This window comes from Pogona vitticeps, chromosome 6, assembly GCF_051106095.1.
Source record: "Pogona vitticeps strain Pit_001003342236 chromosome 6, PviZW2.1, whole genome shotgun sequence".
NCBI lineage: Eukaryota > Metazoa > Chordata > Lepidosauria > Squamata > Agamidae > Pogona > Pogona vitticeps.
In genome coordinates this window covers 106,083,389-106,109,586 of record NC_135788.1, presented here as the reverse complement: position 1 = coordinate 106,109,586, position 26,198 = coordinate 106,083,389, and the positions used below count along the sequence as shown (strand labels likewise).

The following is a 26,198-nucleotide window of genomic DNA, read 5'->3' as shown; positions in this document are numbered from 1 at the left end:
AAGGGAGGGAAGCCCGAGGGGGAGCTGCTAGCTGCAGCATCAGCAACGGCAGTTAGCCGGAGGAGGAAGGAGAAGGAGGATGATGATGATGATGCAGAGTTGCCTGGTCAGCAGCTGACCCCAGGGGGGGAGCCCGGCCATGACCTTCCTGGGGGGGCCTCGGCTCCTGGACTGGGCCAGCTCCCCCCCACACTTGCAATTCAACCGCTTCGTGCTGACGGGCTACCGGCCGATCAGCTCCGGGTCCGGCTGCCTCCGCAGCCTCTTCTACTTGCACAACGAACTGGGCAACATCTACACCCACGGTGAGCCGCTCGCCGCAGCCTCGCTCGACCCGGGGTCTCTCTCTCTCCCTCTCTCATCCCACCCTTCATCCCTTTCCTTCCCCAACGCTTGCCGGGCTTGCGATGCCATGCTGTGTGGCCCCCCCATCCCATCCTAGCGCTTCCTATCCTGCAGGGCCTTCCCCGTGATTGCACCGGCCCCGAGCCCACACGGTCCAGCCCGCCAGGAGACCCCCTGGCAGTGTAGCGGGCGCCAGTCGGCTCTCCCCGGCCCAAAAAACCCTCGTCCTGAGATCCTGCACCCTTTTTTGCTCGCTCGTCCTGGCGCATTTCGGCTTGTCTGTTCATCATATTTTTCCCCTACACCGACTCCAAAGCTCCGGTGGCCCGCCTCGCCCCCTTTCCAGGCCTGGATTCCTGTCCCCAGCAAAAGACTTCTAAGACCCCCAGGGTCCTGTTTCCCAAATCCGCGAAATGTCTGGGTTTCAGTTCTATGGCACACCGAGCTCTCCTCCCCTCCCCCCCCCCGATTCCTAAAATCTGGCACCTAACTGCACCTGTCCCGTGAAAGGATCCGCTTACTTTCTTTGCATCCTCCTTCTCCTCATTCGTGCCACAGCTCTATTGCAAGGCAGCTTTCTTGGGACAGCCGGGGAAGGGAGCGATTTGGGTCTCCCTTCCCTGTCTTTATCCGCGTGTCTCCGTCTATCCGTTTTCCTCTCTTCACTCGGATGCCTTAAACTGCAGTGCCTGTTCTTTCGCCTTTCCCAGGGCGCTTGCTGCTGAGGGGAAAGAGCCCTTTACCAGCAGACGGGTGGGGGTCAGGGGGATCATCCGGAAGAGGCAAAGAAGTGGCCTGTTTTTCTGGCCCAAGGTGATCCGGAGAGAGTTGGAGCAAAGTTGTGAAGCTAGGATGGGCAGGGGGAGCGTTGCTTCCTCTTGGCATTGATCAGGAAGGGTTTCCATGGTAGCCTTCATGTTGTATTTGGTGTGATTTTATGGCGGAGCAGCTGAGTTTATAGAAAGGAAGAGGCCAAAGTTCGGAGCCGGCACACACACTTGCCTGCTGGAAGCCTCAGATCTGGTCACTGGTAGCTCCAGTTTGTAGTTGGCTGTGTCTAGTTATATCTGACCTAGATCAGTCTCAGCAGGGCTTTCAAGATGGGTGAGATATTTGAGCAATTTTTTTATCAGACCCATCCTCCCTCTCTGTGAGTTTCTGTAATTGAGCATGGATTCGAATTCAAGTCTTCAGTGTCCTAGTCTGTCACTCTGTCTACTACACTGTATTGGGTACCCCTGGCTCTAGTCAGAGAGAGCTAAACAGCCAAGAAGAAAACTGACCATGAGACCTTGGAGAGTTGGATGAAATAGGCCAATAATTATTTAAATATTGTATAGATGACCTTTATATCCTCAGTGTAGCTTATGCAGGTCTCCTCTTCCCTACTTTGTCTTCACAACAACCTTGTGAGGGAGGCCCCACTTAGGGAGTGTGACAGGCCCAAGGTCATCTATGATTTTTGTCTCAGATTGACCCATGTCTCTGTCATGACTGGATTTTGCACGGCTCAGTCTAATGCTCTAACCCCTACATCACACTGGCCTTGGAGTGACCCATAATTTTATTGGTGCAAAAGCTGAATTCAGACAAACCGAAGAGAACTGAAGTATTGCATATGATTCTAATTCTTGTCTTTTTCACTGGTTTTTGTGCTGGGTTTTCAGTCCCTGGGGAAAAGTGAATGGGAACAGAGTTTTGTTGATGTTCTTTCTTAGAATTTCCCTTCATTCATCATTATGCTCGAGTACCCGTCTTGGCAAAAGGCACACTGCGTTTTTGTGACCATATGCCCAGCTGACTGTGCTAAAATAAAGTGCAAGGAATTAAGCTGGCAAGTTCTGCTTTGACCCGGGTGAGGGGGGTTTAGGAGTTTTATGTTTGTATGACATCCTAACTTCCCCTTCCCCCTTTTATTGGAGTGGACTAAAGTGAAGCAATTCAAGTTTTTGCTCCCTTCTGGTAGTTTGTTATTGCCTAGTACAGCTTTATAAATTAGAGCGACTCAAACAATTGAAGAACAGAAATAAAGGCCCAGCACATTCCTCCACTGAACAGCTATGTGAAGGGACATTGGCTGCTTGGGGAATAGGTTGAAAGTGTGTGCCGAAAGAAATCTGAATTTGGTTAGTGTTTGGAGGGTGAGGCAGTTTGAGAATGGTGCAGGATGTTTTCCAAGGAAAAAATAAAGAAATAAAAGGGGAGCCTTTGTGGAATAGTACTGTAGTTAGTGTCTTGCCCAGGGACTTGAGAGGCCTGCAGGTTCTAATCCTCATTAAGAAAGAGAAAAATAAAAAATGTGCTGAATGAAGTAAAACTGGCAGTCGTTCCTAAAAGGCTGATGTATTTTGGTGTGGAAATACTCCTGCATAAGCAGAAACTTTTCTGAAATTCAGCCTTTCTTGGTGTACGTGGGGGGACCCTCTCTCTTGTACATATCCTTATTGAGAGGTTTTGGGCCGTAGGAAAGTTCTGCATGATTATTGTTAAATTTCTCAAAAAGTCTTGGCTCAAAGTGAAAGGTTCTTTGTCTTGAAACATATCAGCTCTTTATAAATAATGGTTAGGTTCATTTCCTCATTAGGTGCTTTTTTTTGTCCACCAATTTGGCCTTCTTCCCTCCTCAGGTTTGTTGTCATTTGAACCCTGAATCTCCCTGGATGATCATTGGCTAATTACTTACTCATGGAAGGACCTGAGAGGGTTGTTGTGAGGAGAACCATTATTATTATAATATTTTTTTTCTTTGGAGGGAGATTTTAGATTTAAGTGCACAGATAAATACCATCAGGATAACAAGATTGGTGAGATGTCCTTACTTTGGGAACGAGTAGCTGGTATATGTGGTTAATGCAACTTAACAACCATGGTTAATGATTCAATTAGGCAACTTAAGTCTGAATTTAATACTGTACTGTTAAGGGTGGCTTCCTTTCTGGTAGGTAATATCCCCTATATTTCTTCACTTATTTCGAAATGGGTGAAGAAACAGCCCTGTGGCACAGGGACTCATTCTGTTAATTGGGCCCTTGGCTTCTGCCCTGACGCCATCACTGCCCACAGATCTCCTGCCCTTCCTCTTTTTGCTTTATCCCTAGGACTGGAAATAAAAAAAGGAGAGTTGCTGAGCATCTGGCAGTTGATTGTTTTAGAGTAATAAATGAGAATGAATAAGCATGCATATATCACTCCCTGAGCGTTTAAGCATATCATGTTCATTACTCATTAATCTTTATTTCAGGCTTGTTGTTACTCCTGTATTACAAATAAAGGTGCCTTAAAACCTGCCAGGTGTATTCCTGGCTGAGGTGGAACTTGAATCCAGAACTTCCTAGGTCATGTCCGCACTACTACAGTGCACTAGCTGTTATATTTGGAATGAGGTAGCAAAATATAAAGATTACTTCTTTTAGAGTTTAATCAAGGGCTACAGTGACAGCCCATGTCTTTTGTACTGGCCCACTTCCAGAACATTCTGAGGCTCTTTCCTGAATATCATAGATCTGAATATCATAGATCTATATCTATAGCTATATATATATATATATAGCCTTACCTTTTGTTAAAAAAAATCTCTTTCTTTCATTTGCAGACCCATTTTTGGTGGTAGTGCTGGGAGTTTTTGGCTCTTTTATTTGGGGAGCCATAAGGAAAGCCATGTAGCCAGGATTCTACCTTGATGCTAATTAATAAGTAATACAGTTAAATGCATTTTAGACCTGTTTACCGATCTGAGGGTTATGTTCTGGTGGTTTTCCAACAATCCACCAGCCCTAATCCTCTTCACTACAAAATTTCAGGCTACAGGCCTGATAGAGTCCCAGAACCTGTAGCTGAACGCTGAGACGTGTCTCCAGAATAGTTGATAAAATGGCGGCCACATCCCAGAGTATGGTCTGAGGGAAGTCAATGTGGCCATTTTGTTGAAGCTAAGCAGGCTTTGGCAAGGTCAGTGCCTTAGTGAGAGATTGTCTGGGAACCTAGTATACACTGTCTTGCATTCTTTTAAGGAAGAAAGGAGGAATACAAGTATATGAAATAAGAACAAAGAAAGACATATACAGTACAGTATATGTAATTATCAGTTACACTGATAAATACTCCCTTTCATCCAGCAAGGTGGTGTACATGGCTTTCTTCTGTCCTGCGAGGAAAGTCAGGCTAGGAAAGAGAGTTTGGTAGAAACTCACTCGGGTTCTGTGGATTGGTGGGGATTTGAATCTGGATTTATGAAATCCCAGTCTAGCAATCCAATACTGCCCTGGGTCCTTGAGCATTTGCAGAGTGCTTTTCTTGCAGCACTTAGCCTGCTCCAGTTTTAATGTTGCCTCTTAAAGAAATTAAGTGTTGTTTCTCCACCCCAGCATCCCATGTGAAAAATAATAAGTGAACATATTTTTGCAACCCACAGATGGACTTGTCCGCTGTAGTAATATAGTGGGGAGTGAGACTAGTTGAGCAATAGAAGATTTTGCTGAGAGAATTCTGTGGGATTGCTGGAGATAATGGATGAACTGGTTTTCCATGCGTGGGCAGCGTTCACTCCCTTTTTTGCTCCTACCCGCTGTTCTTTCAGGTCAGGAACTTGGAGTGTTGCTTGATATTATTTGTCCTGAAAGGCAGAGATGAGCTAACTGTCAGCCAGAGCTCACACATCTCTCAGGGAGAGAGCTTAAAGCTATCACTAGGTGACAAGATCTGCTGAAATAGATTCTTTAAGAGCTGCAGTCCAAGTAGGGTATTTACTTTAGAGGCTGGAGATATTTCCCTTCTGGACTTCAACTCCCAACATCCACCAGCTAGATTCTAAGAGCTGTAACCTAAAGAACTAATTTTTTTCCGACTTCTGGTTTTCTTGGCTTCTGTGACGAGAAGGTAGGGCTGATTGTGCCTCACCAGATGTTGCTTGACTGCAGCTCCCACCAACAGCATAGCCAATGCTGTGGAACAATGGGAGTTGCAATCCAACAAAATCTGGATGGCTATACTGTACATGGCCTAATTTTGTTGAAAATTCCCATTTAAGTGGGATTCAGTGTGTATTCTGATTGTTCCAGGTGCTTCACATACACCCCGAAGGTGTTAGTTTCAATGTATAAAGCCCTTAACGGTTTTCGACCTTGTTACCTGTCAGAATGTCTCTCTCACAGAGACGTTCTGTGTCACAGCCTGATCCTCGCAGCCCTCGCTGTTGCAGGCAGCGATGCCGAAAGAGGTGAGGAAGACCTCAGCTAAGAGTCAGGCCTTCTTGGTGATGGCCCCGACCTTTTGGCATGGTCTCCCTTTGGAGATCTAGTAGGCCTCCTCCCTCCAGAGTTTTTTTAAAAAGCAAACATTTCAAAGACACCTTTAAGGATATCCTCCTCCTTAGTTTGGTCTGTGACTCATGTGCCACCTTTATCATTGAGGTTGGTTGTCATTACTTAGTTTTGTTTTAGCTTCTTTTTTATTTGTCTGTATTGTATTGTATTGGTTTGTTGGTTTTATTTCTTTATTTACTGTTTTTGGGATGTATGTGTGTCTATGCTATGTTGTAAGACTACCCAGAGTAGTGAAGTCATATATACATGTACTGTAATCAATTTATCTATCCAGAACCACTACCTGGTTTTGGTAACTGTAAAGCCAGTATTGTCTCCTTCTGTAAGCAGCAGCTTTCCAAAGTTTTGAAGTGAGACTCTTTTCCTGTCCTTAGTGCCATTCCTCTGGGTAGGATTGCAGAATCCGCAACTCTGCAGATGAGAGACTACAAATCCCGTCACCCTTAGCCTCTGTACCTGGTGTGGGGGATTCTGTAAATGAGAGTCCCTCTCTCATGTTTTGTTTTGGATTTTGGGATTTCTTCCCCCCCCCCAGCCCATTTACAAGATAGGACTATTAAGGGATGCCTATGTAGATGGTGTAATGGACCAATAATGTGTCACAGGTTGTGTTGCGGGATCATGAAACCTTCCCTCTGTAATGCAACCTCTGGAAGAGCTGCCTTTACGTTATGTCTGGACAGGCATCTGTTTAAAATTTCATGCATTTCATGCTGGAATGCTTTCATAAGTCTACAGAAACTTGCTGTTTTTTAAATAATGAAAACTGAGGTGTTTAGGGAGCTAGATTCTGTTATCCTGCATTCCTCGCTCTTACACACACAAAATCCTGTGGAACTGTAGCTCATGTTTACCCTCTTCCTTCAATATTCTTTTCAAATATTGGGCTTTTCTTTTTTGCTCTTGTACACAGGTCGGCAACAACAAAATCAGTCATGAGGGAGGGAATTGTTCTCAGTCTGCCAGTGTCAAATTGAGGGCAAAAAGCAACGGAAAAACAATGAGCCAATTATTGTTGTGCATGGTCTTGAAGGACAGTTGTAGGGGCCTTGCAACCTGGCCAGGGATCCATGAAACATAGTTACATGCTTCCAAACCTCAGATAAAGCAATATGGTATGACTGAAGGGTGTTAGGGTTTACTTGAACCATTTCGTGCAAGAAGCCTAGGCTCAAAAAGTGTTCTTTACCCAGTTCTAAGAAGGAAAAAGATTTGGAATTCAAGCAGTGGACTTCTGATTTGTAAACTGAAGGTGCATAAATAGGTTAAGGCAACTCTTGTGCATCTGCAGAGGAACTCCCCTGGGTGTTGCAAAGGATTCTGGGATATGTTGGGAGTCAGCAAGATTTATTTGTTTGTTTGTTTGTTTGTTTATTTCCCTCCCTCCCTCACGGTACAGTGGTTAAACTCCAGTCCTGCAGCCAAAACCTTTGCTCATGACCTGATTTCAATCGCAGGTAGCTGGCTCAAGGTTGACTCAGTCTTCCATCTTTCCAAGGTCGATAAATTGAGTACCCAGCTCACTGGGGAGGGGGACAATGTGTAGCTTGCATAATTAAATTGTAAACCACCCAGAGAGTGTTTTAAGTACTACTGGGTGGTATACAAGCAGTATACTTTGCTGTGCTTTATTTATTTATATGATTTACATGCCACTTTTAGCCCCCTAGAGTGGTCCAGAGCTGACTAGATAGGTGGGATATAAATAAAATAAAATAAAATAAAATAAAATAAATAAATAAATAAATTTCTCCCCATAGGCAGATCACAAAAAGATAAAACGATAAAGCAACCACAGGTTTAAATACTACAGAAATATAATATTAAAAACAATATGAAATTTATGTACAATAGGATTGTATACAATATGCGATTGTATTGAGATTAAAAACCATGAGTAAAAATAATCTTAAAATATTTAAATATCTGTCAATTGAAAACCACATTCCTGAGTCAACCTAAGGCTTAAAAGACTGCCTGTAGAGGAGGTTCTCCCACATAAACCAAGCACTAGAATGTATCCAATGCACTTTCCCATGACTGGATCCTTCAAGTGAGACAGCCAGTCACAGGTGGGTGTGGATGTTCAGGGTGTTTGTCAGTGATTGTATGTCATTTTCCATCTTTTCCTTCAAGGAAATCAGGTGAGGATTGTGAGTGCAGTTTTGAAAACCTCTGGATTAGAGGAGTATCTCTGCACTACAGCATGCACTGAGATGATTACGGAGCAGAGTTTGGGGAAATGTTTATTTTTCTTCGAACTCTGGATGCTTAGGGAACAGAAGAGATTTGCTGGGAAATAATTATTCCTGTGTTCTGCTGAGCCATGTGAGTGAGAGGGAAAAGGGCGTTGTGTAACTTTTTGGGTGTGCATGCGTACGTGTGCTTTCTCAGACGGGTTTTCCCAGGGGAATCACTTCTCAGGAGTTCATTCCACTGTGTCAAGAGGGTGAGGCTCTTGAGGGAGCAGCACATGCCAGGTAACATCTGTTTGGCAGCGTGGGTGCCCAAGGCGGGGTCTCCATGGAAGCAAGGTTTTGGGATAGCTTTGAAGAAAAGTAGGAACCTAAAAACTGCTGCACTTAATCAGAGTTCTGTATAATTCAGAGGCCTATGAGAAAGTCATGAGCAGACTGTAAAACTGACACAGCCATTCCTTGTTTTGTCCTTCTTTATTTGTTTCTCCACAAGTTATACTCCCCCTACATATGGAGGCTCTGTTTGTAGTTCTTATGGCTCATAGCTGTCAGATACAAGACACTTATTTACTTTGGGTATTGCTGGACCTTGCTGGTGCTTGTGTTAGGCAGAAACATTTGCTCCTTACATGCATCATATACCAAATTCAGCATCTGATATCTCAGTTTATTTATTTATTTTAATGGCGCTCTGAACAGATTGTCCCTCATATCGTGGAAAGCCACTACAGCTCAAAAGAAACTAATATCATTGTACTGCTGCTTTTCAGCACTGCACTTGATGACCACCAGGTTTCCTTCTGAAACTAAAATTCTCTCTTCAGGCTTGGTATATGGTTGATCTTCTGGAGGGGATTAGGTTTGGTGGACTGCAAATCTCAGAATCCTTCTCCTCACCTCCCGTCACCAGTATGTTTCGTGACCAGGATGATTAGGGAATTGTTTCAATTGTTATACCAAAAATACCACACACCCTAACAACTTTGTCAGGCTCTGTTGTAAGGCAGGTTTGTGTGTTCATGAGATTCTGTTTCTGTCCGTTAATCTGGCTCAGTTTTTCCTCTCCTCAGAGAACCCAGGAGTCATGCTGGCAATTACCTTTCCAGTTCCCTGTGGGTTAAGCGCTTTTGATCCTGGCTAATCCAAGCAAGAGGGGGTTGCTGTGTGTTCTCTTGGCCCTCTAAGGGAGCTCTTGAGGAGACAAGGTTCAAAGGATTAGAAAGGTTTCCTTCTCATCTATCCAGGAATTTTCAGCTTCATGTTTAAACTTCACGTCTTCTACTCCTGAGTATTCTGAAGGGGGTGGGACTGCTTCCACAGATGACTCGCAATCTGTTGTGTAGCAGTAAATCAGGAAGTGCAAAAACTCATAATTATGATCCCCAGAGCCAGAACTCTCCGAAAGCAGCAGCTAGATCCTGGGCACATCGTCAAATGAGGAGCAGGACTTTTGCAAAGTTAATGGCTCTTCATTGCCATTCAAGGCCAAATACTTTTCATGACAGCAGGGTTAGCTTGCAACTATATCCTGTTTCTGAGAAAATCTACTTCTGTAACTACCATGAGATTGCTCAGGGAACAGGGAATCTTGAGGGACAGGTAGTTGTTATCACAGCACTGCTATTGAGAAAGTCACAAAGTGTTCACCCTGCGAGTCCTTACTTGCCTGCACCACTGGCGGTGCAGAGTTGCCTGTAATAGAGACCAGGAAGTGTTGGTTGCTCGCTTTTGACTTCCAGGGCTAGCTGTCGACTGCACCCATTTCCTTCCAAGGATGGAGAGAGTGTCCTACTTCACACAATCAGTGGTACTATCAGGTTAGTTCTTTGAGGGAGAAAGGCCCCAATCAGTACCATGAGCCGTCCACACCGCAGCAGAAATAATGGGTGCAAAGTCCATTCTGGGAAGTTACACTTTGTGTTTTAAATATTAATCAAAAACTTTCCAAGTGATAATGAAATAGAATTCTACCTTAGGTTCATGGGTCACAATCCCCCTTTTCCTGCCTCTCCTCCTGTGAATAGCTGTGCATCTGCTCAGGCAGCAAGTCAACACATGTGGCTCTCTTACATCCCGGCTTGCTGGTTCTATCCATTTTTCTAGGCTTATATTTTGGTGTTTTTTTTGTGTGTATGAGGGGGAAAGAGGGAGGGAGAAAGATCGAGCGGTAAGACAGAGAGAATTGTTAAAGTACATGCAAGAAATACTTCTGTTCTGCTCTGTTATTCTGTGTCTTCTGCTAGGCATTGGGAAAGAGCTGTCTGTGTGTGTGTGTGTGTGTTCGCGCGTGCGTGCCTAACAGGAAACTATGAACAGCGCTTAAGCCATTTCCCCTGACAGTGTTAGTTAGTGTCTTACAGTCGTCCTCTTCACTGGAGACAGCACACCTGCCTTTCAGGCTTACTTCTCCAGCTATAAGGACTGGAATCCTTTTAATTTGGGACGCTGAACAAAATGGTGTGTGTGTGTGTGTGTGTGTGTGTGTGTGTACACACACACACACACATAAAGTCATTATAAAGAAGTGTATTATTCATGCCATATGCCCATAGATGGGCGGACGGACGGACGGACACTTCTTTATAATGACTTTCTTTTTGCACAACAGCATGTTGATGTGATTTAGGCTGTGAACGGGTGACTTGGCTAATGTTCACACAGTGAGCTTCCTAACTGAGTGGAGGTTTGAGCTTATCAATTACTTTTTTCAGTCTAGCACACTGAACTCTACACCATGCCTATTTCTTTATTTGTTATTGTTTGATCATTATGTCCGACTCTTCGTGACCCCCATGGACCAGAGCAGGCCAGGCCCTCCTGTCTTCCTCTGCCTCCTGGGGTTGGGTCAAATTTATGTTGGTAGCTTCGATGACACTGTCCATCTCATCCTCTGTCGTCCCCTTCTCCTCTTTCCTTCACACTTTCCCAACATCAGGGTCTTTTCCAGGGAGTCTTCTCTTCTCATGAGATGGCCAAAGTATTGGAGCCTCAGCTTCAGGATCTTTCCTTCCAGTTAGCACTTTGGATATACTTTAGATTAAACCTGACTAGCCCAGTGGTTTTTCCTACTTTCTTCAGTTTAAGCTTGAGTTTTGCTATAAGAAGCTGATGAGAAGAGCCACAATCAGCTCCAGAACTTGTTTTTGCTGACTGTATAGAGTTTCTCCATCTTTGGCTGCAGAGAATATAATCAATTTGATTTTGGTATTGCCCATCTGGTTATGTCCATGTGTAGTTGCCTCTTCTGTTGTTGGAAAAGAGTGTTTGTGATGACCAGCCTGTTCTCTTGACAAAATTCTCTTAACCTTTGCCCTGCTTTGTTTTGAACTCCAAGGCCAAACTTACCTGTTGTTCCTTTTATCTCTTGACTCTCTACTTTAGCATTCCAGTCTCCTATAATGTCAAGAACATCTTTCTTTAGGGTCAGTTCTAGAAGGTGTTGTAAGTCTTCATAGAATTGGTCAATAGCAGTCTCCTCAGCATTGGTGGTTGGTGCATAAACCTGGATTACTGTGAAGCTGAAAGGTCTCCCTTGAATTCGTATTGAAATCATTCTATCATTTTTAAGATTGTATCCCAATACAGCATTTCCCACTCTTTTCTTGACTATGAGGGCTACTCCATTCCTTCTATGGGTTTCTTGTCCACAATAGTAGATATGATAATCTTCTGAGTTGAATTCACCCATTCTCGTCCATTTTAGTACACTGACGCCCAGGATGTCAATGTTTATTTTTGCCATCTCCTGTTTGACCACATCCACCTTACCAAGGTTCATAGATCTTACATTCCTGCTTCCTGTGCAGTATTTTTCTTTGCAGCATCGGACTTTCCTTTCACTTCCAGGCACATCCACAGCTGAGTGTCCTTTTGGCTTTGGCACAACCACTTCATTAGCTCTGTAACTACTTGTACTTGTTCTCTGCTGTTCCTCAGTAGCATGTTGGATGCCTTCCGACGTGAGCCCATCTTCCAGCGTCATATCTTTTAGCCTTTTGGTTCTGTCCATGGGGTTTTCTTGGCAAAGATACTGGAGTGGCTTGCCAGTTCCTGCTCCAGGTGGATTGCATTTAGTCAGAACTCTCCACTATGACCTGTCTGTTTTGGGTGTCCCTGCACGGCATAGCCCACAGCTTCTCTGAGTTACTCAAGCCCCTTCGCCATGACAGGGCAGCAATCCATGAAGGGGATTTCTATATAGATACAGTCCATGAAAATAAAGATACTGGAAATGATGACCAAGGAATCTGTTGGTCAATGGGTGGTTAGGATTTGAGGTTGATAAGGTTGATTTATGAACAGAGGAAGTGGGTTCTTCATTTCCCAAATGTTGGGCGTGTGCCTCTTGCTGGATAGCTCAATAGTTTAGACATCCGGCCGCAGAGCCAGAGTTTGGGAGTTCCCTTCCCCACTGTGCCTCCTTGACAAGGGCTGGACCCAGTGATCCATTGGATCCCTTCCAGCTCTGCAGTTCTAAGATGATGATGATAATCTACCTGTGGAAGGTCAATGCTAGACTGAAAAGCTGCCATTAGAGTTTAGTACAGTTATTTTTGAACTACACTACCAAGAATCCACATACAACTTGACTATGCTTGCTGGGTTTCTGGGTTCGAAAATCAACCTTTCTAAGTTCTGGACAGCCTTACTAACCTGTTGCTTTGCAGGTATATTGGCCTACAACTTCCATCTTCCCCAGCCAGTATGGCTGTTAGGGTGGATCCTGCAGGAAGCAAGAAGCTCTGATTGGCTTGGGCCATTTTGCATTGCTGAATAGGAAGGAGAGGGTTCTTTACAGGGCTGGAAAGGAAGCAGCTGTGTGAGGAACACGATCTCTGCTGTGAATTTTCTTGACCTCATTGACCTTGTGGGGCAAAGGAGGAGGAGGAGGAGGGTGTTAGGGCTCAATTTCATCCCCTAACCCTGAATGCCCCTCCAGACATGTGGCAGAAAGTAAGACTGGAGTCCTTCAGCCACTTGCCTTTTGGCTCAGAGATGCCATTCAAACAATATGAGGGGAAAAGTGCCTTCATCTCAGGCTGACCCAGCTCTGAATCCTTTATACTGTATAAGGTTTCTAGTTTTCTGTTTTGGCATATTTTGTTCTGAGTTTGGAAGTGAAGAATTACAAGTAACATAGTTATCTACAAATAACTGCTTTTGTGGGTAACAAGAGCAGAACAGAGTTACATTTTGAAAGTAATTGTTAACCAGCGTTGACCAAGTTACTTTTATTGGTGCAACAACTAATAACCTAAAATGAATTGGTCTTTCCCACTTGAGTAGACCTATTGAATCAGTGGGACATATCATTGTTGACTCATCCAGGTGCCACACAGCAAGTTATTTTTAGCATTGTGATGAGTAATCTTGAGCTACTTTTCAAACACTACAGCAGATAACAGGAATCAACTACATTTTAAAAGTAGCTTTCGAAAGTCTGATTTTACAAGATGAGCTGTGATTTGTGAGGAAACTGAGGGAGAGAGGCTGATTTAGGCACAGCTACACAGGGCGGCATCCACAGAAATTTATTTCTATAAAAAATTATTCTTGTATTTTGACTCATTTTTGTACATAGCTTACAAATATAATTTTTGAAATGGTATAAGATTTTTTTTAAAAAAATCAGTCAAATGAAACAAGAAGCCTGCTTGACAAAATTAAATAATTACAGCTTTTTTAAAACAAAAAACAAAATCCCAAACCAGAAATAGGTCAACAGTAGCTAAGAGAAGATCAATATTAATTTGCTGCTCAAGGCTTAAAAGAACGGGACAGACTTAGCATGGTGTTAGAAAGATGGAAATGGCCGGTAAATGTTCTTAGGAAAGGGGATTCCATCAGGAATAAGGCCTCTCAGTCACTTCAGAACTGAAGCCACCTCCTCCTGTTTTGAAGTTCATAACTGCTTTGCTTGGGTAAAGCCAAAGGTAGGTAAATCCAGTGCTATATCTCTGACAGGAGACAGATAGATGGCCCTAAGAAACTGAACAACAACAACAACAACAACAACAACAACAAACCGAGTTGACTCCACTATCTCACAGTCATTGATAGACATCTGCTGAATATAGAGTGTTTTTCTACTCCCTCCGTTGTTCTTTTATACTATATTTCTTTATTTATATTTTTGGGATTAGGTGGGTTTTGGATATTTTCTTTATTTTATTGCTAGAAATCACCCAGAGTAATGGCAACATTAGATGGTGTGGTATAAAATTATAATACATATAAATAAATAATGAATACCTGATCTAAATACTTTAGATAAGACTGACCCACCTTTAAAATTAAAAGAATCCAGTCTGTTTTTCTTTTCTTTAAGAAAATGAATCCAGCTTTTTATTGCACCACTGTTATTTATTTAAAATATTTTTTTACCTCACCTTCCTCTTTAAGAAGGACCCTAGGTGGCTTACATCATTAAAAGACGATATTTAAAGCTAAAAACAGTAATTGTGGCAATTGCCCACGAAGAAATGCTTCTTGTAACTTCTGGCCAAGAAACTGGCCAAATACTCTCAGTTTAGCACTTTATAGCCATGTTGAAAAATCCTTTCTGGAATGAAGAGAGCAGCATTTTCTGCCTTGATTTCTTATTGTGAGGCTTCCTCTTCAGCTTCACCACTCTCCCAGTCTCCATCAAGGAGTGTACCATCCTTCCAATTCATTCTCCAAGAATATTTAGCTTCTTCCAGATCACTAATGACAATCCTATTACAGACTCAGCTCTTTTCTCTCTCCTTCCCCAATTTCCCCTACTAATGGGGTCTGTCAGGTTCTCCTCCCCAGGTCTAAGAAAGGAGGGCAGTTCCTGTCCCAGATATGCTGAAATAGCAGCTCCTGGTCTAAGTGGCTTAGCACTTTAACAGCTGACCTGGGAGGTGATAAAAAGAACCGGGTCTGAACTTTTGCAGTGGGTGGATGTTTGAAGGCAAGAACATGACTTTGCCTTTGAACATGTGAGGTTAGAAAAGTCTTCCTTTTTGGACTAACTACAACTCCCAGAATCCCCCAGCCCAGCATGTTTGGTACTCTCATGGCTGTGCTGTCTATCGTACATAGGGAATTCTAGGGGGAAATTTCCTAAGTTCCAATTGTTTTATCTTTGCTGTTAGTGTTCTTGTGCTCCTTCGGCTTTCTGTGATCTAGGTTTCAGCTGATGTGTAATTCATTTGGGGCAGTGACCTGTGTCTCCAGGACACTGGAACAATATTGCATCCATTGAGTGGGCTAGATTTAAATGATAACCACAGAAGAGAGGATTGACTTAATTCTCAGGAAACCAAGGTTGCTTGGGTTGAAATTTAAGGAGCTGCAGTTTTAAAGCAAAAAATGCATGTGCTTGTAGAGGTGGGGCCGGATTCTTGCTCTATAGAGTAGTCCCTATTGGATCTATGGGAGAAAAACTGACAGCCTGGGGTTTTGATATGCCAGTGCCACACCGGATATTTTCTCTGTCTGAGATTTCCTGGCTCACATCACGAAATCAAGACCGTTTAATGTTACACCATCCTGCCGCTTCCAGGTTAGATATCTGATATGCGAGACACTTCTTTCGGGAGGAGAGCCCACGGCAGGGATTGTGCTCCTGTGACTCGACTGCAAGCAGTAACTGCAGAAAACTGGGGGGGGGGGGGCGGGAGAGGAAAGTTGTGGTCGTTGTGCGTTTTGCTTTTTTGCATAACAGAAAGGAGAGTATGATCTGAACCATCTCTGATCAGCTGTTTCCCTAGGCTTGGAGATCTGAAGAATGCTTTGCAAATGCCTTTCTGCCCTCTATCTCTCACTGAATCTGTACCTTCCTGAAGGGAAGGAATCCCTGCTGTCCTCTCCTTCTGAAAAGTGTTGTGAGTGTGTGTTAGGAAAGCAATTTAAGCATCTGTTTTCAGACACAAAAACATCCTGAGGGACTGCAGGCAAAGTTTGCCTAGCTCTTGTAACTTCATTGGGAGAGTTCAGAGGGATGGCCCAGGGTTATATATTTTAGTGTGCCTGTTGTCTTTCTTCCTTTTCTCCTGAGTCATGTTTTGGCCCAGAATCTGTTCAGAAGCAGAGGTTTAATGGAGGCATCTTGCAGCATTGTCTGTCACCTGCACAGTTACAAACCGTGTCATTACCGAGTTGCTGCTGTGTGGCTTGTTTACAAAGGCTTCACTGCATTGTGGAGACATTTGCTGGAGTACAGCTGGCGCTTGGGTCCCACAATCCCTGCTGTCAGCAGAACACCAGAGTTGCAAGGTATGTGCTGACATGGTTTGTTTGTTGTCCTTGGGATTGTCGTCATCATCCCATCAGGTGGAGTTGCAGAGAGCCAGCAGTGGCGGGAGTGGGGGGAAAAAGTCACAAAAAATATTCGTCCAAACACCAGCTTCTGGATATGATGGGATATGAGCCCTGTGTGTTACCCTGAAAGTAGCAGGCTTGTCTGATTTTACTCGCTCAGCAGGATAAGGGCTGGTTAGTGCTTGGATGGGAGACTGCTGTACCAGAGATCTAGTAGGGCTAGGAAGAAATCCTTACTGAAACCTTGCAGAGTTGCTGTCAGAGTTTATCATTGAGGAAGTTCTTTCTTTAATGGACATCAGCTCCCAGAATCCTCCAAGAATTCCGCAGGAGAATTCTGGGAGTTCAAGTCCACAAATCCACACCTGGAGAGCCTAAAGGGCAGCAAGACTAGAACTCTCAGTAAGCGCCATGGTGTCTTCCTTTTTTGTACATTAACAGGAAGCAAGGCATGAGACAGCCTTGGAGAACTGGGGCTTGGTCCAAGTGAGCAAAATGTAGGTGTCTGCAGATGTGGATCCATGGGCTGGAATTTCCAGAATTCTTCCTGGGGAAATCTTGGAGAATTCCGGGGGTGTGGATTTTTTTTTTAAAGGGCTTATCTCTATTGACCATACTGGGCTACCTGGATTAATAGTCTGATTCAGTATACTGTTTTTTTTTCAGGCAACTGCCCTCAGCTTATGCTTTATAGGAGGAGGTGGCAAACTTTATACCCTTTGGCTGTTTTCGGAAAACAACTCCTACAGTCCCTTACTAGCAGCCATGTTGAGTAAGGCAGATAGAAGCTGCGGACTGAAACATCCACATTTTCTCCATTTCTCTGTCCAAATCCATGTGGGCTGTGGACTCAAGGTCTGCCTTTTCTTTGCAACCCATGTGTTGCATTTTTGCCAATTGAGCAAAATTGAATTTAATAGAGTGTGTGGTCATTTCTGTCCCTTTGAAATGGGATGGCAGCAAATGAGCAACGCAGCATATACTGGATTACTCAGCTATTTGTCTCTGTCAGTGGGAATAATATGTCAAGAAGGAAAAAAATAGCAACTGAAAAGCAGAAAGGGTGGCTTTTTCCTTTTCTATGATTTGGAAAAATTACATTCGACAACTGAATTCCCCAGTGCTCGGTGTATGGGTTGTAATCCCCAAAAGTAATTTTTGAAAACTCAGTTCCTCTCCCCCCCCCCTTCTAGCTTGATTGAAATCCTGTGCTTTTACAATGTGTCAGGCAGAATGTGAAAGAAACTTGGCTTTTTATTATTGGCAAAAGAAATGTACTGATTCAGTGGGCAAAGTACTTCTTCAACTAAGTTTGTTTTCCATGCAGCTGTTCAACATTAGCAGTTAAAGACACAGGAGTCCTTTGAAAAGAAAATGTTGACAACCCTTCTGGGTGGTAGCAGCAGTTGTGGACTTAGCTGACGACCCTCAGGAGGTTGAGTTGCTGACTCAGTCTCCCATAGCTTCTCTTTTGTTTCTCTTTGCATGTCTCTGAAGGAGGATTTCTGTCTTCTTAATGAACTTCAAGGAGGGTGTTTATCCCATTCCTAATTGAGATCTGGCTTCAGGCAGCCTCAATTAGCCTAGTAATTGGGCTCAGGGAGACCTACCATGTTTATGTAAAGCTGCAGCCTCTGGGAGAGATGGAGATTGAGAAAGGGGAGAATAAGAGCGAAAGGGAGAAATTGAAAGGGGCTGTTGCGAGGGTGGCTGGATTTAAGTGGAGGGAAAAGTGGCCTTCCTGAAACTTTCCTGCTGTCTTCTGAACTGCCAGCTTCCTCCAGTGCAGTTTTGTAGGGACTGTGAAAGGGTTGCGACTTGACTTTTTCCCCCACCAATGTTCTGGCTTCTGGGTCTGACAGATCACTGGCACAAATTGCTCAGAGGGTCTTGTCAAAAGGTCATCACTATGGGCCAGCACGAGAAGACTGAGTAAACTGCTCCATAGCGTGTCTGAATGGCAGGTCACCCCCTAACCCATAATGCTTTAGGTGTGTATTCTGATACACTTATTTGAATGAATTTTCTTCCAACTCTGTTTTATGGCTTGTGGGAACACAGCTTTGTTGGTGGACCTAGGCAATGATTATATGTGGCAAGAATAAGAGAAATTGGATGCCAGCTCCCTTCCACCCCCACCCCCAAGTTTTAAAAAATGGTGTGCCATAACTCTTAGGCTGTTGTGTAGTGCAACAAGAACTGAGCAAGACTGCAAGGCAAAAGACAAGTTTCCAGTACAGTGGTGCCTTGCTTAACGATGATAATCCGTTCCAGGAAAATCACCGTTAAGCGAAAACATCGTAAAGCGAAATAAAAAACCCCATTGAAACGCATTGAAACTCGTTCAATGCGTTTCAATGGGGTAAAAACTCACCATCCAGCGAAGATCCTCCATACGGCGGCCATTTTCGCTGCCTATGTAGTGAGGAATCCGTCCCTATACAGCAGGGAGCCATTTTAATTACCCAATGGCCATTTTGAAACCGCCGATGAGCTGTTAGAAAAACATCGATTTGCGAATAATCAGTTCCCAAAGCAGGGAACCGATCATTGCAAAGCAAAATTCCCCCATTTAGATCATTGTTTTGCGATGGCAATTGCGATCGCAAGAAGATTGTCGTAAAGTGGATTTGTCGTAATGCGGGGCAATCGTAAAGCGAGGCACCACTGTACTGTCCTTGTTTAGAGACAGAATGGCAGGGAAGCTCTATTTTTTCCTTTATGCCACTTTTTCCCCTTCCCCCAGGTATACCTCTGCTGGGATGTCTCTTTGTGTTGCCGTTGACCATTCCATGGACCCACATCTCAGAATCGTGGCTGGGTATAGTGCACTACTTCGCTTGTGTCTGTCCACAACTGGGAAGCGTGCTCTACCACCTCTTTATGAACCATGAGGGAGGCCCTGCTATCTATCATACCCTGCTTACCCTTGATATGTGTGGGGTATGCATGATCAACACCCTGGGTGAGTTTAAAGCGGCACATGGATTGGCATAGCAGAGAAGAGAGGTTAAGTCGATGGCATTAGCTACTGAAAAAAGTGGGAGCATAGATGACTGTTCCTGATGTGGATATTGCAGAGCAGAAAAAGGGAGAAGAATGATGAATGGAATGAAGCACACATTCCACTGGTCTGGGTGTAGCGTAGTTGCAATGTGTGGCATTGGTAAGCTTTTTTTCCTCCAAGTCATCAAAGAAGTAGGGCTAAGTGTGGGAAATTGTGCATGGTATGGAGAAAGTGGGCATAATTAATATTAGATCCGGAGGCATTCAGTTAACAACTGTGGAAGAGATTTGGGACCTGTAAAATGAAGCACTTCTTCACACTGTGGAACCCACTGCCACAGGGTATAGTGATAGCCACCAACCTGGATTGCTTTAAAAGCAGGCTAGACATGTTCATGGAGGATAAGGCAATCAATAGCTACTGGTCAGGATGCCCATACAGTGGTGCCTCGCAAGATTATTTTAATTTTTTAATTTGTTCCATGGACTGTCTTGTGAAACCCAGTTCCCAATTAGAATGCATTGAAATCTATTTAATGTGTTCCAATTGCAGAAAAAATAACTATCTTGCAAAATTTGTCCATAGAAGACATCATCTTGTAAAACACAGTTCCCTATACCATATTGGGAAAAAACAATCACCTGCACTGCCTTTGGAAACTCAATTGGTCTCAGCTGGCCTTCCCCCTCTTTCTCTAACAATAAAGAGGATGAAAGGAGTCAAAGCAGCCCCCTGCTTCTTGATAATGGTGACTCCTTTTCCCCTCATCCTTTACCATAGGGGAGAAAAATGAAAAAAATGCAGTATTAGACATCACCAGGACATGCTAACTTTGCAATAAGGCCTGATGAGGAGAGAGATGGAAAAGAATCTAGAAAAACCAAGGAAATCACAAGTACAGTCTCTCATTAACATAAATTATGCAGTTGAGTTTTCCATATTTGGGGAAATCACAGGGATCAGCAGAATACCTGAAGTGCAATGGATAAACCTCCCCCTGGGAAAGCCACTTTTATGACATGGTATTTTCCCTGCAAGATATGAGTTGGAATGGCCCTTGCACCTCATACCCCTTTCTGCCCCCTGACCCCCCAAGGCATGGTGACTCCCGGCTGCACCTCCCACTCAATACAGGGTTGCACAGCCCCAGTCCTGCCAGAGGCCAAGAGAGCTCCTCAGTGTTTTGGAGTGTGCTGCGGGACCCCCATCAGGGGCTAGGTGTTCCTCCCACAATCCTCTAGTGCACAGGTATTAGCATAAGGTATTAGCATATGGAACACCTAGCTAGGTGTTCCTCCCACAATTAGTATAAGGTATTGCCATATGCTAATACCTATGCACTAGAGGATTGTGGGAGGAACACTTAGCCCCTGATGGGGGTCCCGCAGGGCACCCCAAAACATTGAGGAGCTCTCTTAGCCTCTGGCAGGACTGGGGCTGTGCAACCCTGTATTGAGTGGGAGGTGCAGCCACGGGGTTACCATGACTTTGGGGGGTCAGGGGACAGAAGGGGGTATGAGGTGCAAGGGCCATTCCAACTCATACTTTGCGGGGGAAATACCATGTCATAAAAGTGGTTTTCCCAGGGGAGGCTCATCCATTGCACTTTGGGTGTGCTGTTGATTCCTGTGATTTTCCCAGATGTGGGGAACTCAACTGCATGATTTGTGTTAATGGGAGATTACATTTGTAATTTCTCTGATTTTTTGCAATCTCTTTACTCTTCGGTTCTTGGCTGTTTTCACCATCCTCTATCATTTAAACTTGCAGCCATAGCCCCATTGGTGATGCTTTGCAAGATGGTTTTTCCCGTTTATTGAGACACATTAATTATATAAAATGTACTTTTTTTACCCCAAAAAAGTGGGGGAGAAAGTGTATGCTGCTGTTTTTCTAGGAGGCAGACCCTGGAAAGCCAGCAGCATATACTTTCTCCCCCACTTTTGTGGGATAAAAAAGTAGGTCTTATGTAATTAATGTGTTTCAAGGGGGGGAACCATCTTGTGAAACAGAGTCAACCTCCCCCAAATTGCCCATAGGAACAATCATTTTGCAATTCCTTGTTTTTTCTAGCGAGGCACCACTGTGTATTACAGTACTTCCAGAGGCAATATGCTGGTGAATACTGAATTCCAGATAAGAGGTTGCTTTATGTACATACAGTCATGGCGAAAAATATTGTCACCCTTGCAATTCTGACAGAAAATGCAACACTTCTCTCATAAAATTGTTGCAGTTGCAAATGTTCTGGTACTCACATGTTCATTTCTTTGGTTTGCATTGGAACAATACAAAAAAACAGAGAAGAAAAGTCAAATCTGATACAATCCCACACAGAAACCTAAAAACGCACTGGCCAAAATTATTGGCATCCTTAACTTAATATTTGGTAGCACCCCCTTTGGAAAAAAATAACTGAAATCAGTCGTTTCCTGTAACCATGAATGAGTTTCTTACACCTCTCTACTGGAATTTTGGACCACTCTTCTTTTGCAAACTCCTCCAGGGCCTTCAGATTTGAAAGATGCCTTCTCCCAACTGCTGTTTTGAGATCTCTCCACAGGTGTTCTATGGGATTCGGATATGGACTCACTGCTGGCCATTTCAGAACTCACCAGTGCTTTGTTTGTAACCATTTCTTAGTGCTTTTCGAAGTGTGTTTCTGGTCCTTGTCCTGCTGGAGGACACATGACCTCTGGTGGAGACACAGCTTTCTGACACTGGCCACTACGTTGCGTCCCAAAATTCTTTGGTAATCATCAGATTTCATGATAGCGCTCACACAGTCAAGGCATGCAGTGCCAGAAGCAGCAAAGCAATCCCAAAACATCTTTGAACCTCCACCATGTTTGACTGTAGGGACTGTGTTCTTTTCTTTGAATGCCTCATTTCTTTTTCTGTAAACAGTGCCATAATGTCCTTTACCAAAAAGCTCTACTTTTGTCTCATCTGTCCACAGTACATTCTTCCAGAAGGACTGTGGTTTTGTCCCATAAATTTTGGCATACTCCAGTCTTGCTTTTTATGCCTTTGTGTCAGCAGTGGTGTCCTCCTGGGTCTCCTTCCATGGCATCCCTTTTCATTCAGATGGTGACGGAGAGTGCGAGCTGACACTGTTGTACTCTGTGTCTGCAGATCGGCTTGAATTTGTTTGGAAATTAATCTGGGTTCTTTATCCACCATGGGAATGACCCTTCATTGTAATTTTTCAGTAATTTTGGTCTTCCATCCATGTCCAGGGAGGTTAGCTACAGTATCATGGGCTGTAAACCTCTTGATGATATTGCACACAGTGGGCACAGGAACATTAAGATCTCTGGAGATGGACTTGTAGCCTTGAGATTGTCGATGTTTTTCCACAATTTTTCTCTCTCAAATCCACAGACAACTCTTTACATTTCATTATTTTCTCCATGCTCAGTATCACACACAACACAAAGGTTGAGTCATCTTTTCTCCATCTTAACTGGTTGCAAGTGAGATTATTATATTGCGCACACATTTTACTTGAGACAGGTGTGTCTAAATACAAATTAAAGGAGCATTACATGCTTGAAAAGCAGTTATTTCTTACAATTTAGACAGGGTGTCAATAAGGTTGGCCAGCGCATTTTTGGGTTTTCTGCGTGGGATTGTATCAGATTTGACTTTCTGTTTTTTTGTTTGTGTGTTGCTCCAATGCAAACCAAAGAAATGAACATATGAGTACCAGAACATTTGCAACTGCAACAATTTTATGAGAGAAGGGTTGCATTTTCTGACAGAATTGCAAGGGTGACAATATTTTTGGCCATGACTGTATGTTCTTACCGGCAGTAGCTCTCCAATACCGTGCTCCCTTTCCCATGGCTTGCCTCCAAATCGTTTGGAGACACCAGGGATTTAACTGGGACATAACATACATATAAATGTGTTTTGCTGTGAACCTCTTCTCATTTGATTTGATGGTGGTAGAAAATCTGGGGAAAGGAGGGAGGATAGGTACAATTGGGGCAAATGTAAAATTGAATGGTTCTTCAGAGGCTTAGAGATCAAATTGGAGATTGAAAAAAGTTACCTTTTGGGGCTGCAACTCCTAGAACCATTAACTAGAGGAAGATACTGGATGCTACCATTCAGAGAAGTAACTTTTCCCAGCTCTAGATGAAGTAGGTCTGTTCCAAGAAGGTATGAAGGGGTGCTGGAAACTGTACATGCAGGCTCTGATGACCAGTTGTTTTGTCCTTTCAGTGTTTCAGTAGACTGACTGATTGTCTCTCTTGTTTCCTGCAGGTGCTCTTCCAATCATCTACTGCACGCTGGCTTGCTCCCCAATTCTCCGCACTATTTCCCTTTTTGCCTACACTGGTTTATCAAGCTACGGCATCTTTTGTGCAGTGACTGCCCGCTCTAGTGTCCGGCGCCTGCGGTCTTTTGCCTGGCAGGCCCTGTTCCGCTTCTTCTTCTTCTATCTGCGCTGGGTGGGACTAGGCACTGGACACCCTTCATCGTTGCGCTCATACCTCATAATGGATGGTCTGGCCTTCCTTGGGGGAGTCATCAACATCTCGCGGGTGCCCGAGCGCTGGAAGCCGGGCCATTTTGACTACTGGTTCAATAGCCATCAGATTATGCATGTCCTAGTGGTAGTCAGCATCCTGTATTTACACTGGGGGGTAGTGGCTGATCTACAGTGGATTGCCAACAATATCTGCTGAATGGAATGACAACATCATGTCTAGACCAGCCTTTTCTACAGGAGAACCCCACAGATTGAGATGTGGGAGACTTCTGAGGTGTGGGCTGTTACGTATCGTTGTTCAAAGTCTTCTACAAGGGCTGAATTGAACAAAGAAGTTCATGCGTACATCCTGGAAACCATCTACTTAGAACAGGGTTTAGGATTATTTCTTCCTCCTGGGATCATGGTTTCCCACTGGTTGAGTACTCATGGGGTCAACATTTAGAGAATTTGGATACTTCTGGGTGAATAGCAATGGTTTCCCATTGATTGAGGTGTTTTTAGGTCAGCTAGTGGTGTTCCCTGTTCTTCCAAATTACCACCATGGGGGTGGGTAAAAATGATTAAGGAATGGCTTGGCTTGTTGCCCTACAGCCTCATAACTTGTCAGGAGTCACTGACTCTACTAATGATGGTTTTGCATTAATATAAGTCGTTCGTGTCACTTGTAGGTCTTGCTAGCAGAGCTAGACTTTTTGCTGATGTGGTGGTGATTAAGAGAGAATACCATTACATGGACATTATTTTCACCTATTTTTATGGTGAAATATGCACTGGTAAGAGTGATTTAGTAGGAGATGCTTGTTTTGAGTACAGCTTCTGTGCTTCATAGAAACAAGATATTTAAATAGACTTTTTATCTGGGAATCTTTCAGACATCATGCAATATTTTCTTATTTTTTTTTAAATAAGGGCTGGTTAGACACCTGGATATCAAGGTCAGCTGCACTGAACAATGTTAAAGACCTTGAGGAAAGAAATAGGTGGCATATAACTAACCAGTTCATTGAGGGAGGGATGCTCTCTTGTACGTTAATTTGCTCTGACTTGAAGCACTTGAACCAGCATCTCCCCCTATTCCAAAGGGGGCCATTAGGGGCCTTGAAACTGGATTGGAGTGGAAATTCATAAGTCCAGGTTTCTATTTCTCATTATTTGTATCAAATTTGGGACTAGGGCTCCCTTGCAGCATGCTTCAGTTCCTGATGAAGATAGTTGGAATTCAGTTCAGAATGTCCATCCTTGGGTTAGATTTTGTCCTCCTACTAATGTTTCCCCAACTAGACTTCCACCAGAGCAGGTGCTTTTCATACTTTAGTGTTACTTTGGAAGAGCTTCCCCCCTTTCTCATCTCTTAGTGGCTGTTGCTGCTGTAATTGCAGTTATCATGAACACGCACATGCACTGCTAGTACCTTCTTCCCCTTTTCCTTTCTTGCCCCCAGGCTAGGAACTGGGAGGCTGGGCATTTTCTTCAGGTACCTGAATTTGGCCCAGGACCCTTACCTGCTGACCCATAATTTAGGTGCTCACTCAGTGCAAATGAGAAAGGTATCTAAACAAAACAAAACACACCTCATAGTAAGATATCTGTTCTTTGACAGAGTGGAGTCTAGGTTTTGGCTTTTTATTAAAAGTTTCCTGCAAGTGCATGTTATGTTCATCCGTATCTCAGTCATGCTGAGAACAGTGATTTGACTGTCAGATAAAAAGTTTGAGTGACCAAGTACAACACAGCAGCTGAAATGGAAGCGTGAGGCACATTGCATTGAGGCAGTTATTATGTTTCAGCTTCAGTAGGGGAAAATACCAAATTTAGGCCTTCTTTGTTCACCAATGATTGCATTCTGCCAATGCAGAAGATGGATGCATTTTAATGACTGTGCAGGTGTGCATTATGAGGAGTAAAGGACTGAGTTAAGCCTCCAGTTTTGGGATGTGAAGCATCTTTTCTGTGCTGCTATTTTGGTCTGGGCATTCCCCTGCTCCCAGCCCAGTCTTGTTATCTCAGGGTAGACGGACATGGTTAATGTTCGCAGCTTCTTTGGGCTGAAGCTACATATCTCTTTCAAATAAAACAGCAAGGCACCCAACTTTTAAAAATGCACTTCATGCAGGAAAGAGAAAGAAGGGAACTGTAGGTGCTTATGGTCCAGAACCTTCTGTTGTACAAATAGTAGGTCTGGGCTTCTAATAAAGAAATGTCTAAGCAAAACTAATCTTTTTCCTGGCTTTTCATAAGTGGTATTTGGTTTCCCCCCCTGTATTCTTCAGAAGGCTCCCGAAATGATGGTTACACTCTCTTCTACACAGCTGTTTCTTCATGGCACATTGAAGGAGTTGTCTTTAACATCAGTCCAGCACCTTCCACATGTCTGGAGCTAAAAACTTTGGCCATGGGTCTACACTTGGGCCAGTTATTTTTTGCAGGAGTAGGTGACCTGTTGCATTACCACTCTTGACTATTGGCCACAGCACTTGGGATTGGTTGGGTGGGGTCCATCAGCAAGGGGAAGGCCACAGGTGCCCCATCCCCAG

At 43.8% G+C, this 26,198-nt stretch overlaps 1 protein-coding gene and 2 non-coding genes across 4 annotated transcripts; 2 read left to right on the top strand and 1 right to left on the bottom strand.

The window, feature by feature from the left end:
- Positions 1–25,875, top strand: PAQR4 (progestin and adipoQ receptor family member 4). 2 transcript variants are annotated; one of them, XM_020810616.3, is made up of 3 exons: positions 1–305; positions 18,900–19,118; positions 23,433–25,875. In XM_020810616.3, exons 1-3 carry the CDS (start codon positions 140–142, stop codon positions 23,855–23,857), a joined length of 810 nt encoding a protein of 269 aa, XP_020666275.1. In that variant the 5' UTR covers positions 1–139; the 3' UTR covers positions 23,858–25,875. The 2 variants fall into 2 exon arrangements, with proteins under 2 accessions (XP_020666275.1, XP_078234288.1); XM_078378162.1 differs by lacking the exon at positions 1–305 and adding an exon at positions 15,271–16,108.
- Positions 20,041–20,206, bottom strand: LOC140701501 (U1 spliceosomal RNA). Its single transcript, XR_012080424.2, has one exon. It is a non-coding gene; the product is annotated as a U1 spliceosomal RNA (small nuclear RNA).
- Positions 20,698–20,860, top strand: LOC140701526 (U1 spliceosomal RNA). The gene has a single exon (XR_012080433.2). It is a non-coding gene; the product is annotated as a U1 spliceosomal RNA (small nuclear RNA).
- Positions 25,876–26,198: the final 323 nt, after the last annotated feature.

Excerpts from the sequence above, each read along its gene's own strand:
- PAQR4 (XM_078378162.1), top strand. The coding sequence starts at position 15,931 with ATGGAGGCATCTTGCAGCATTGTCTGTCACCTGCACAGTTACAAACCG. Across the intron at positions 16,109-18,899 it reads CAGAACACCAGAGTTGCAAG|GTATACCTCTGCTGGGATGT; the intron begins GTATGTGCTGAC and ends CCCTTCCCCCAG. Across the intron at positions 19,119-23,432 it reads ATGCATGATCAACACCCTGG|GTGCTCTTCCAATCATCTAC; the intron begins GTGAGTTTAAAG and ends TGTTTCCTGCAG.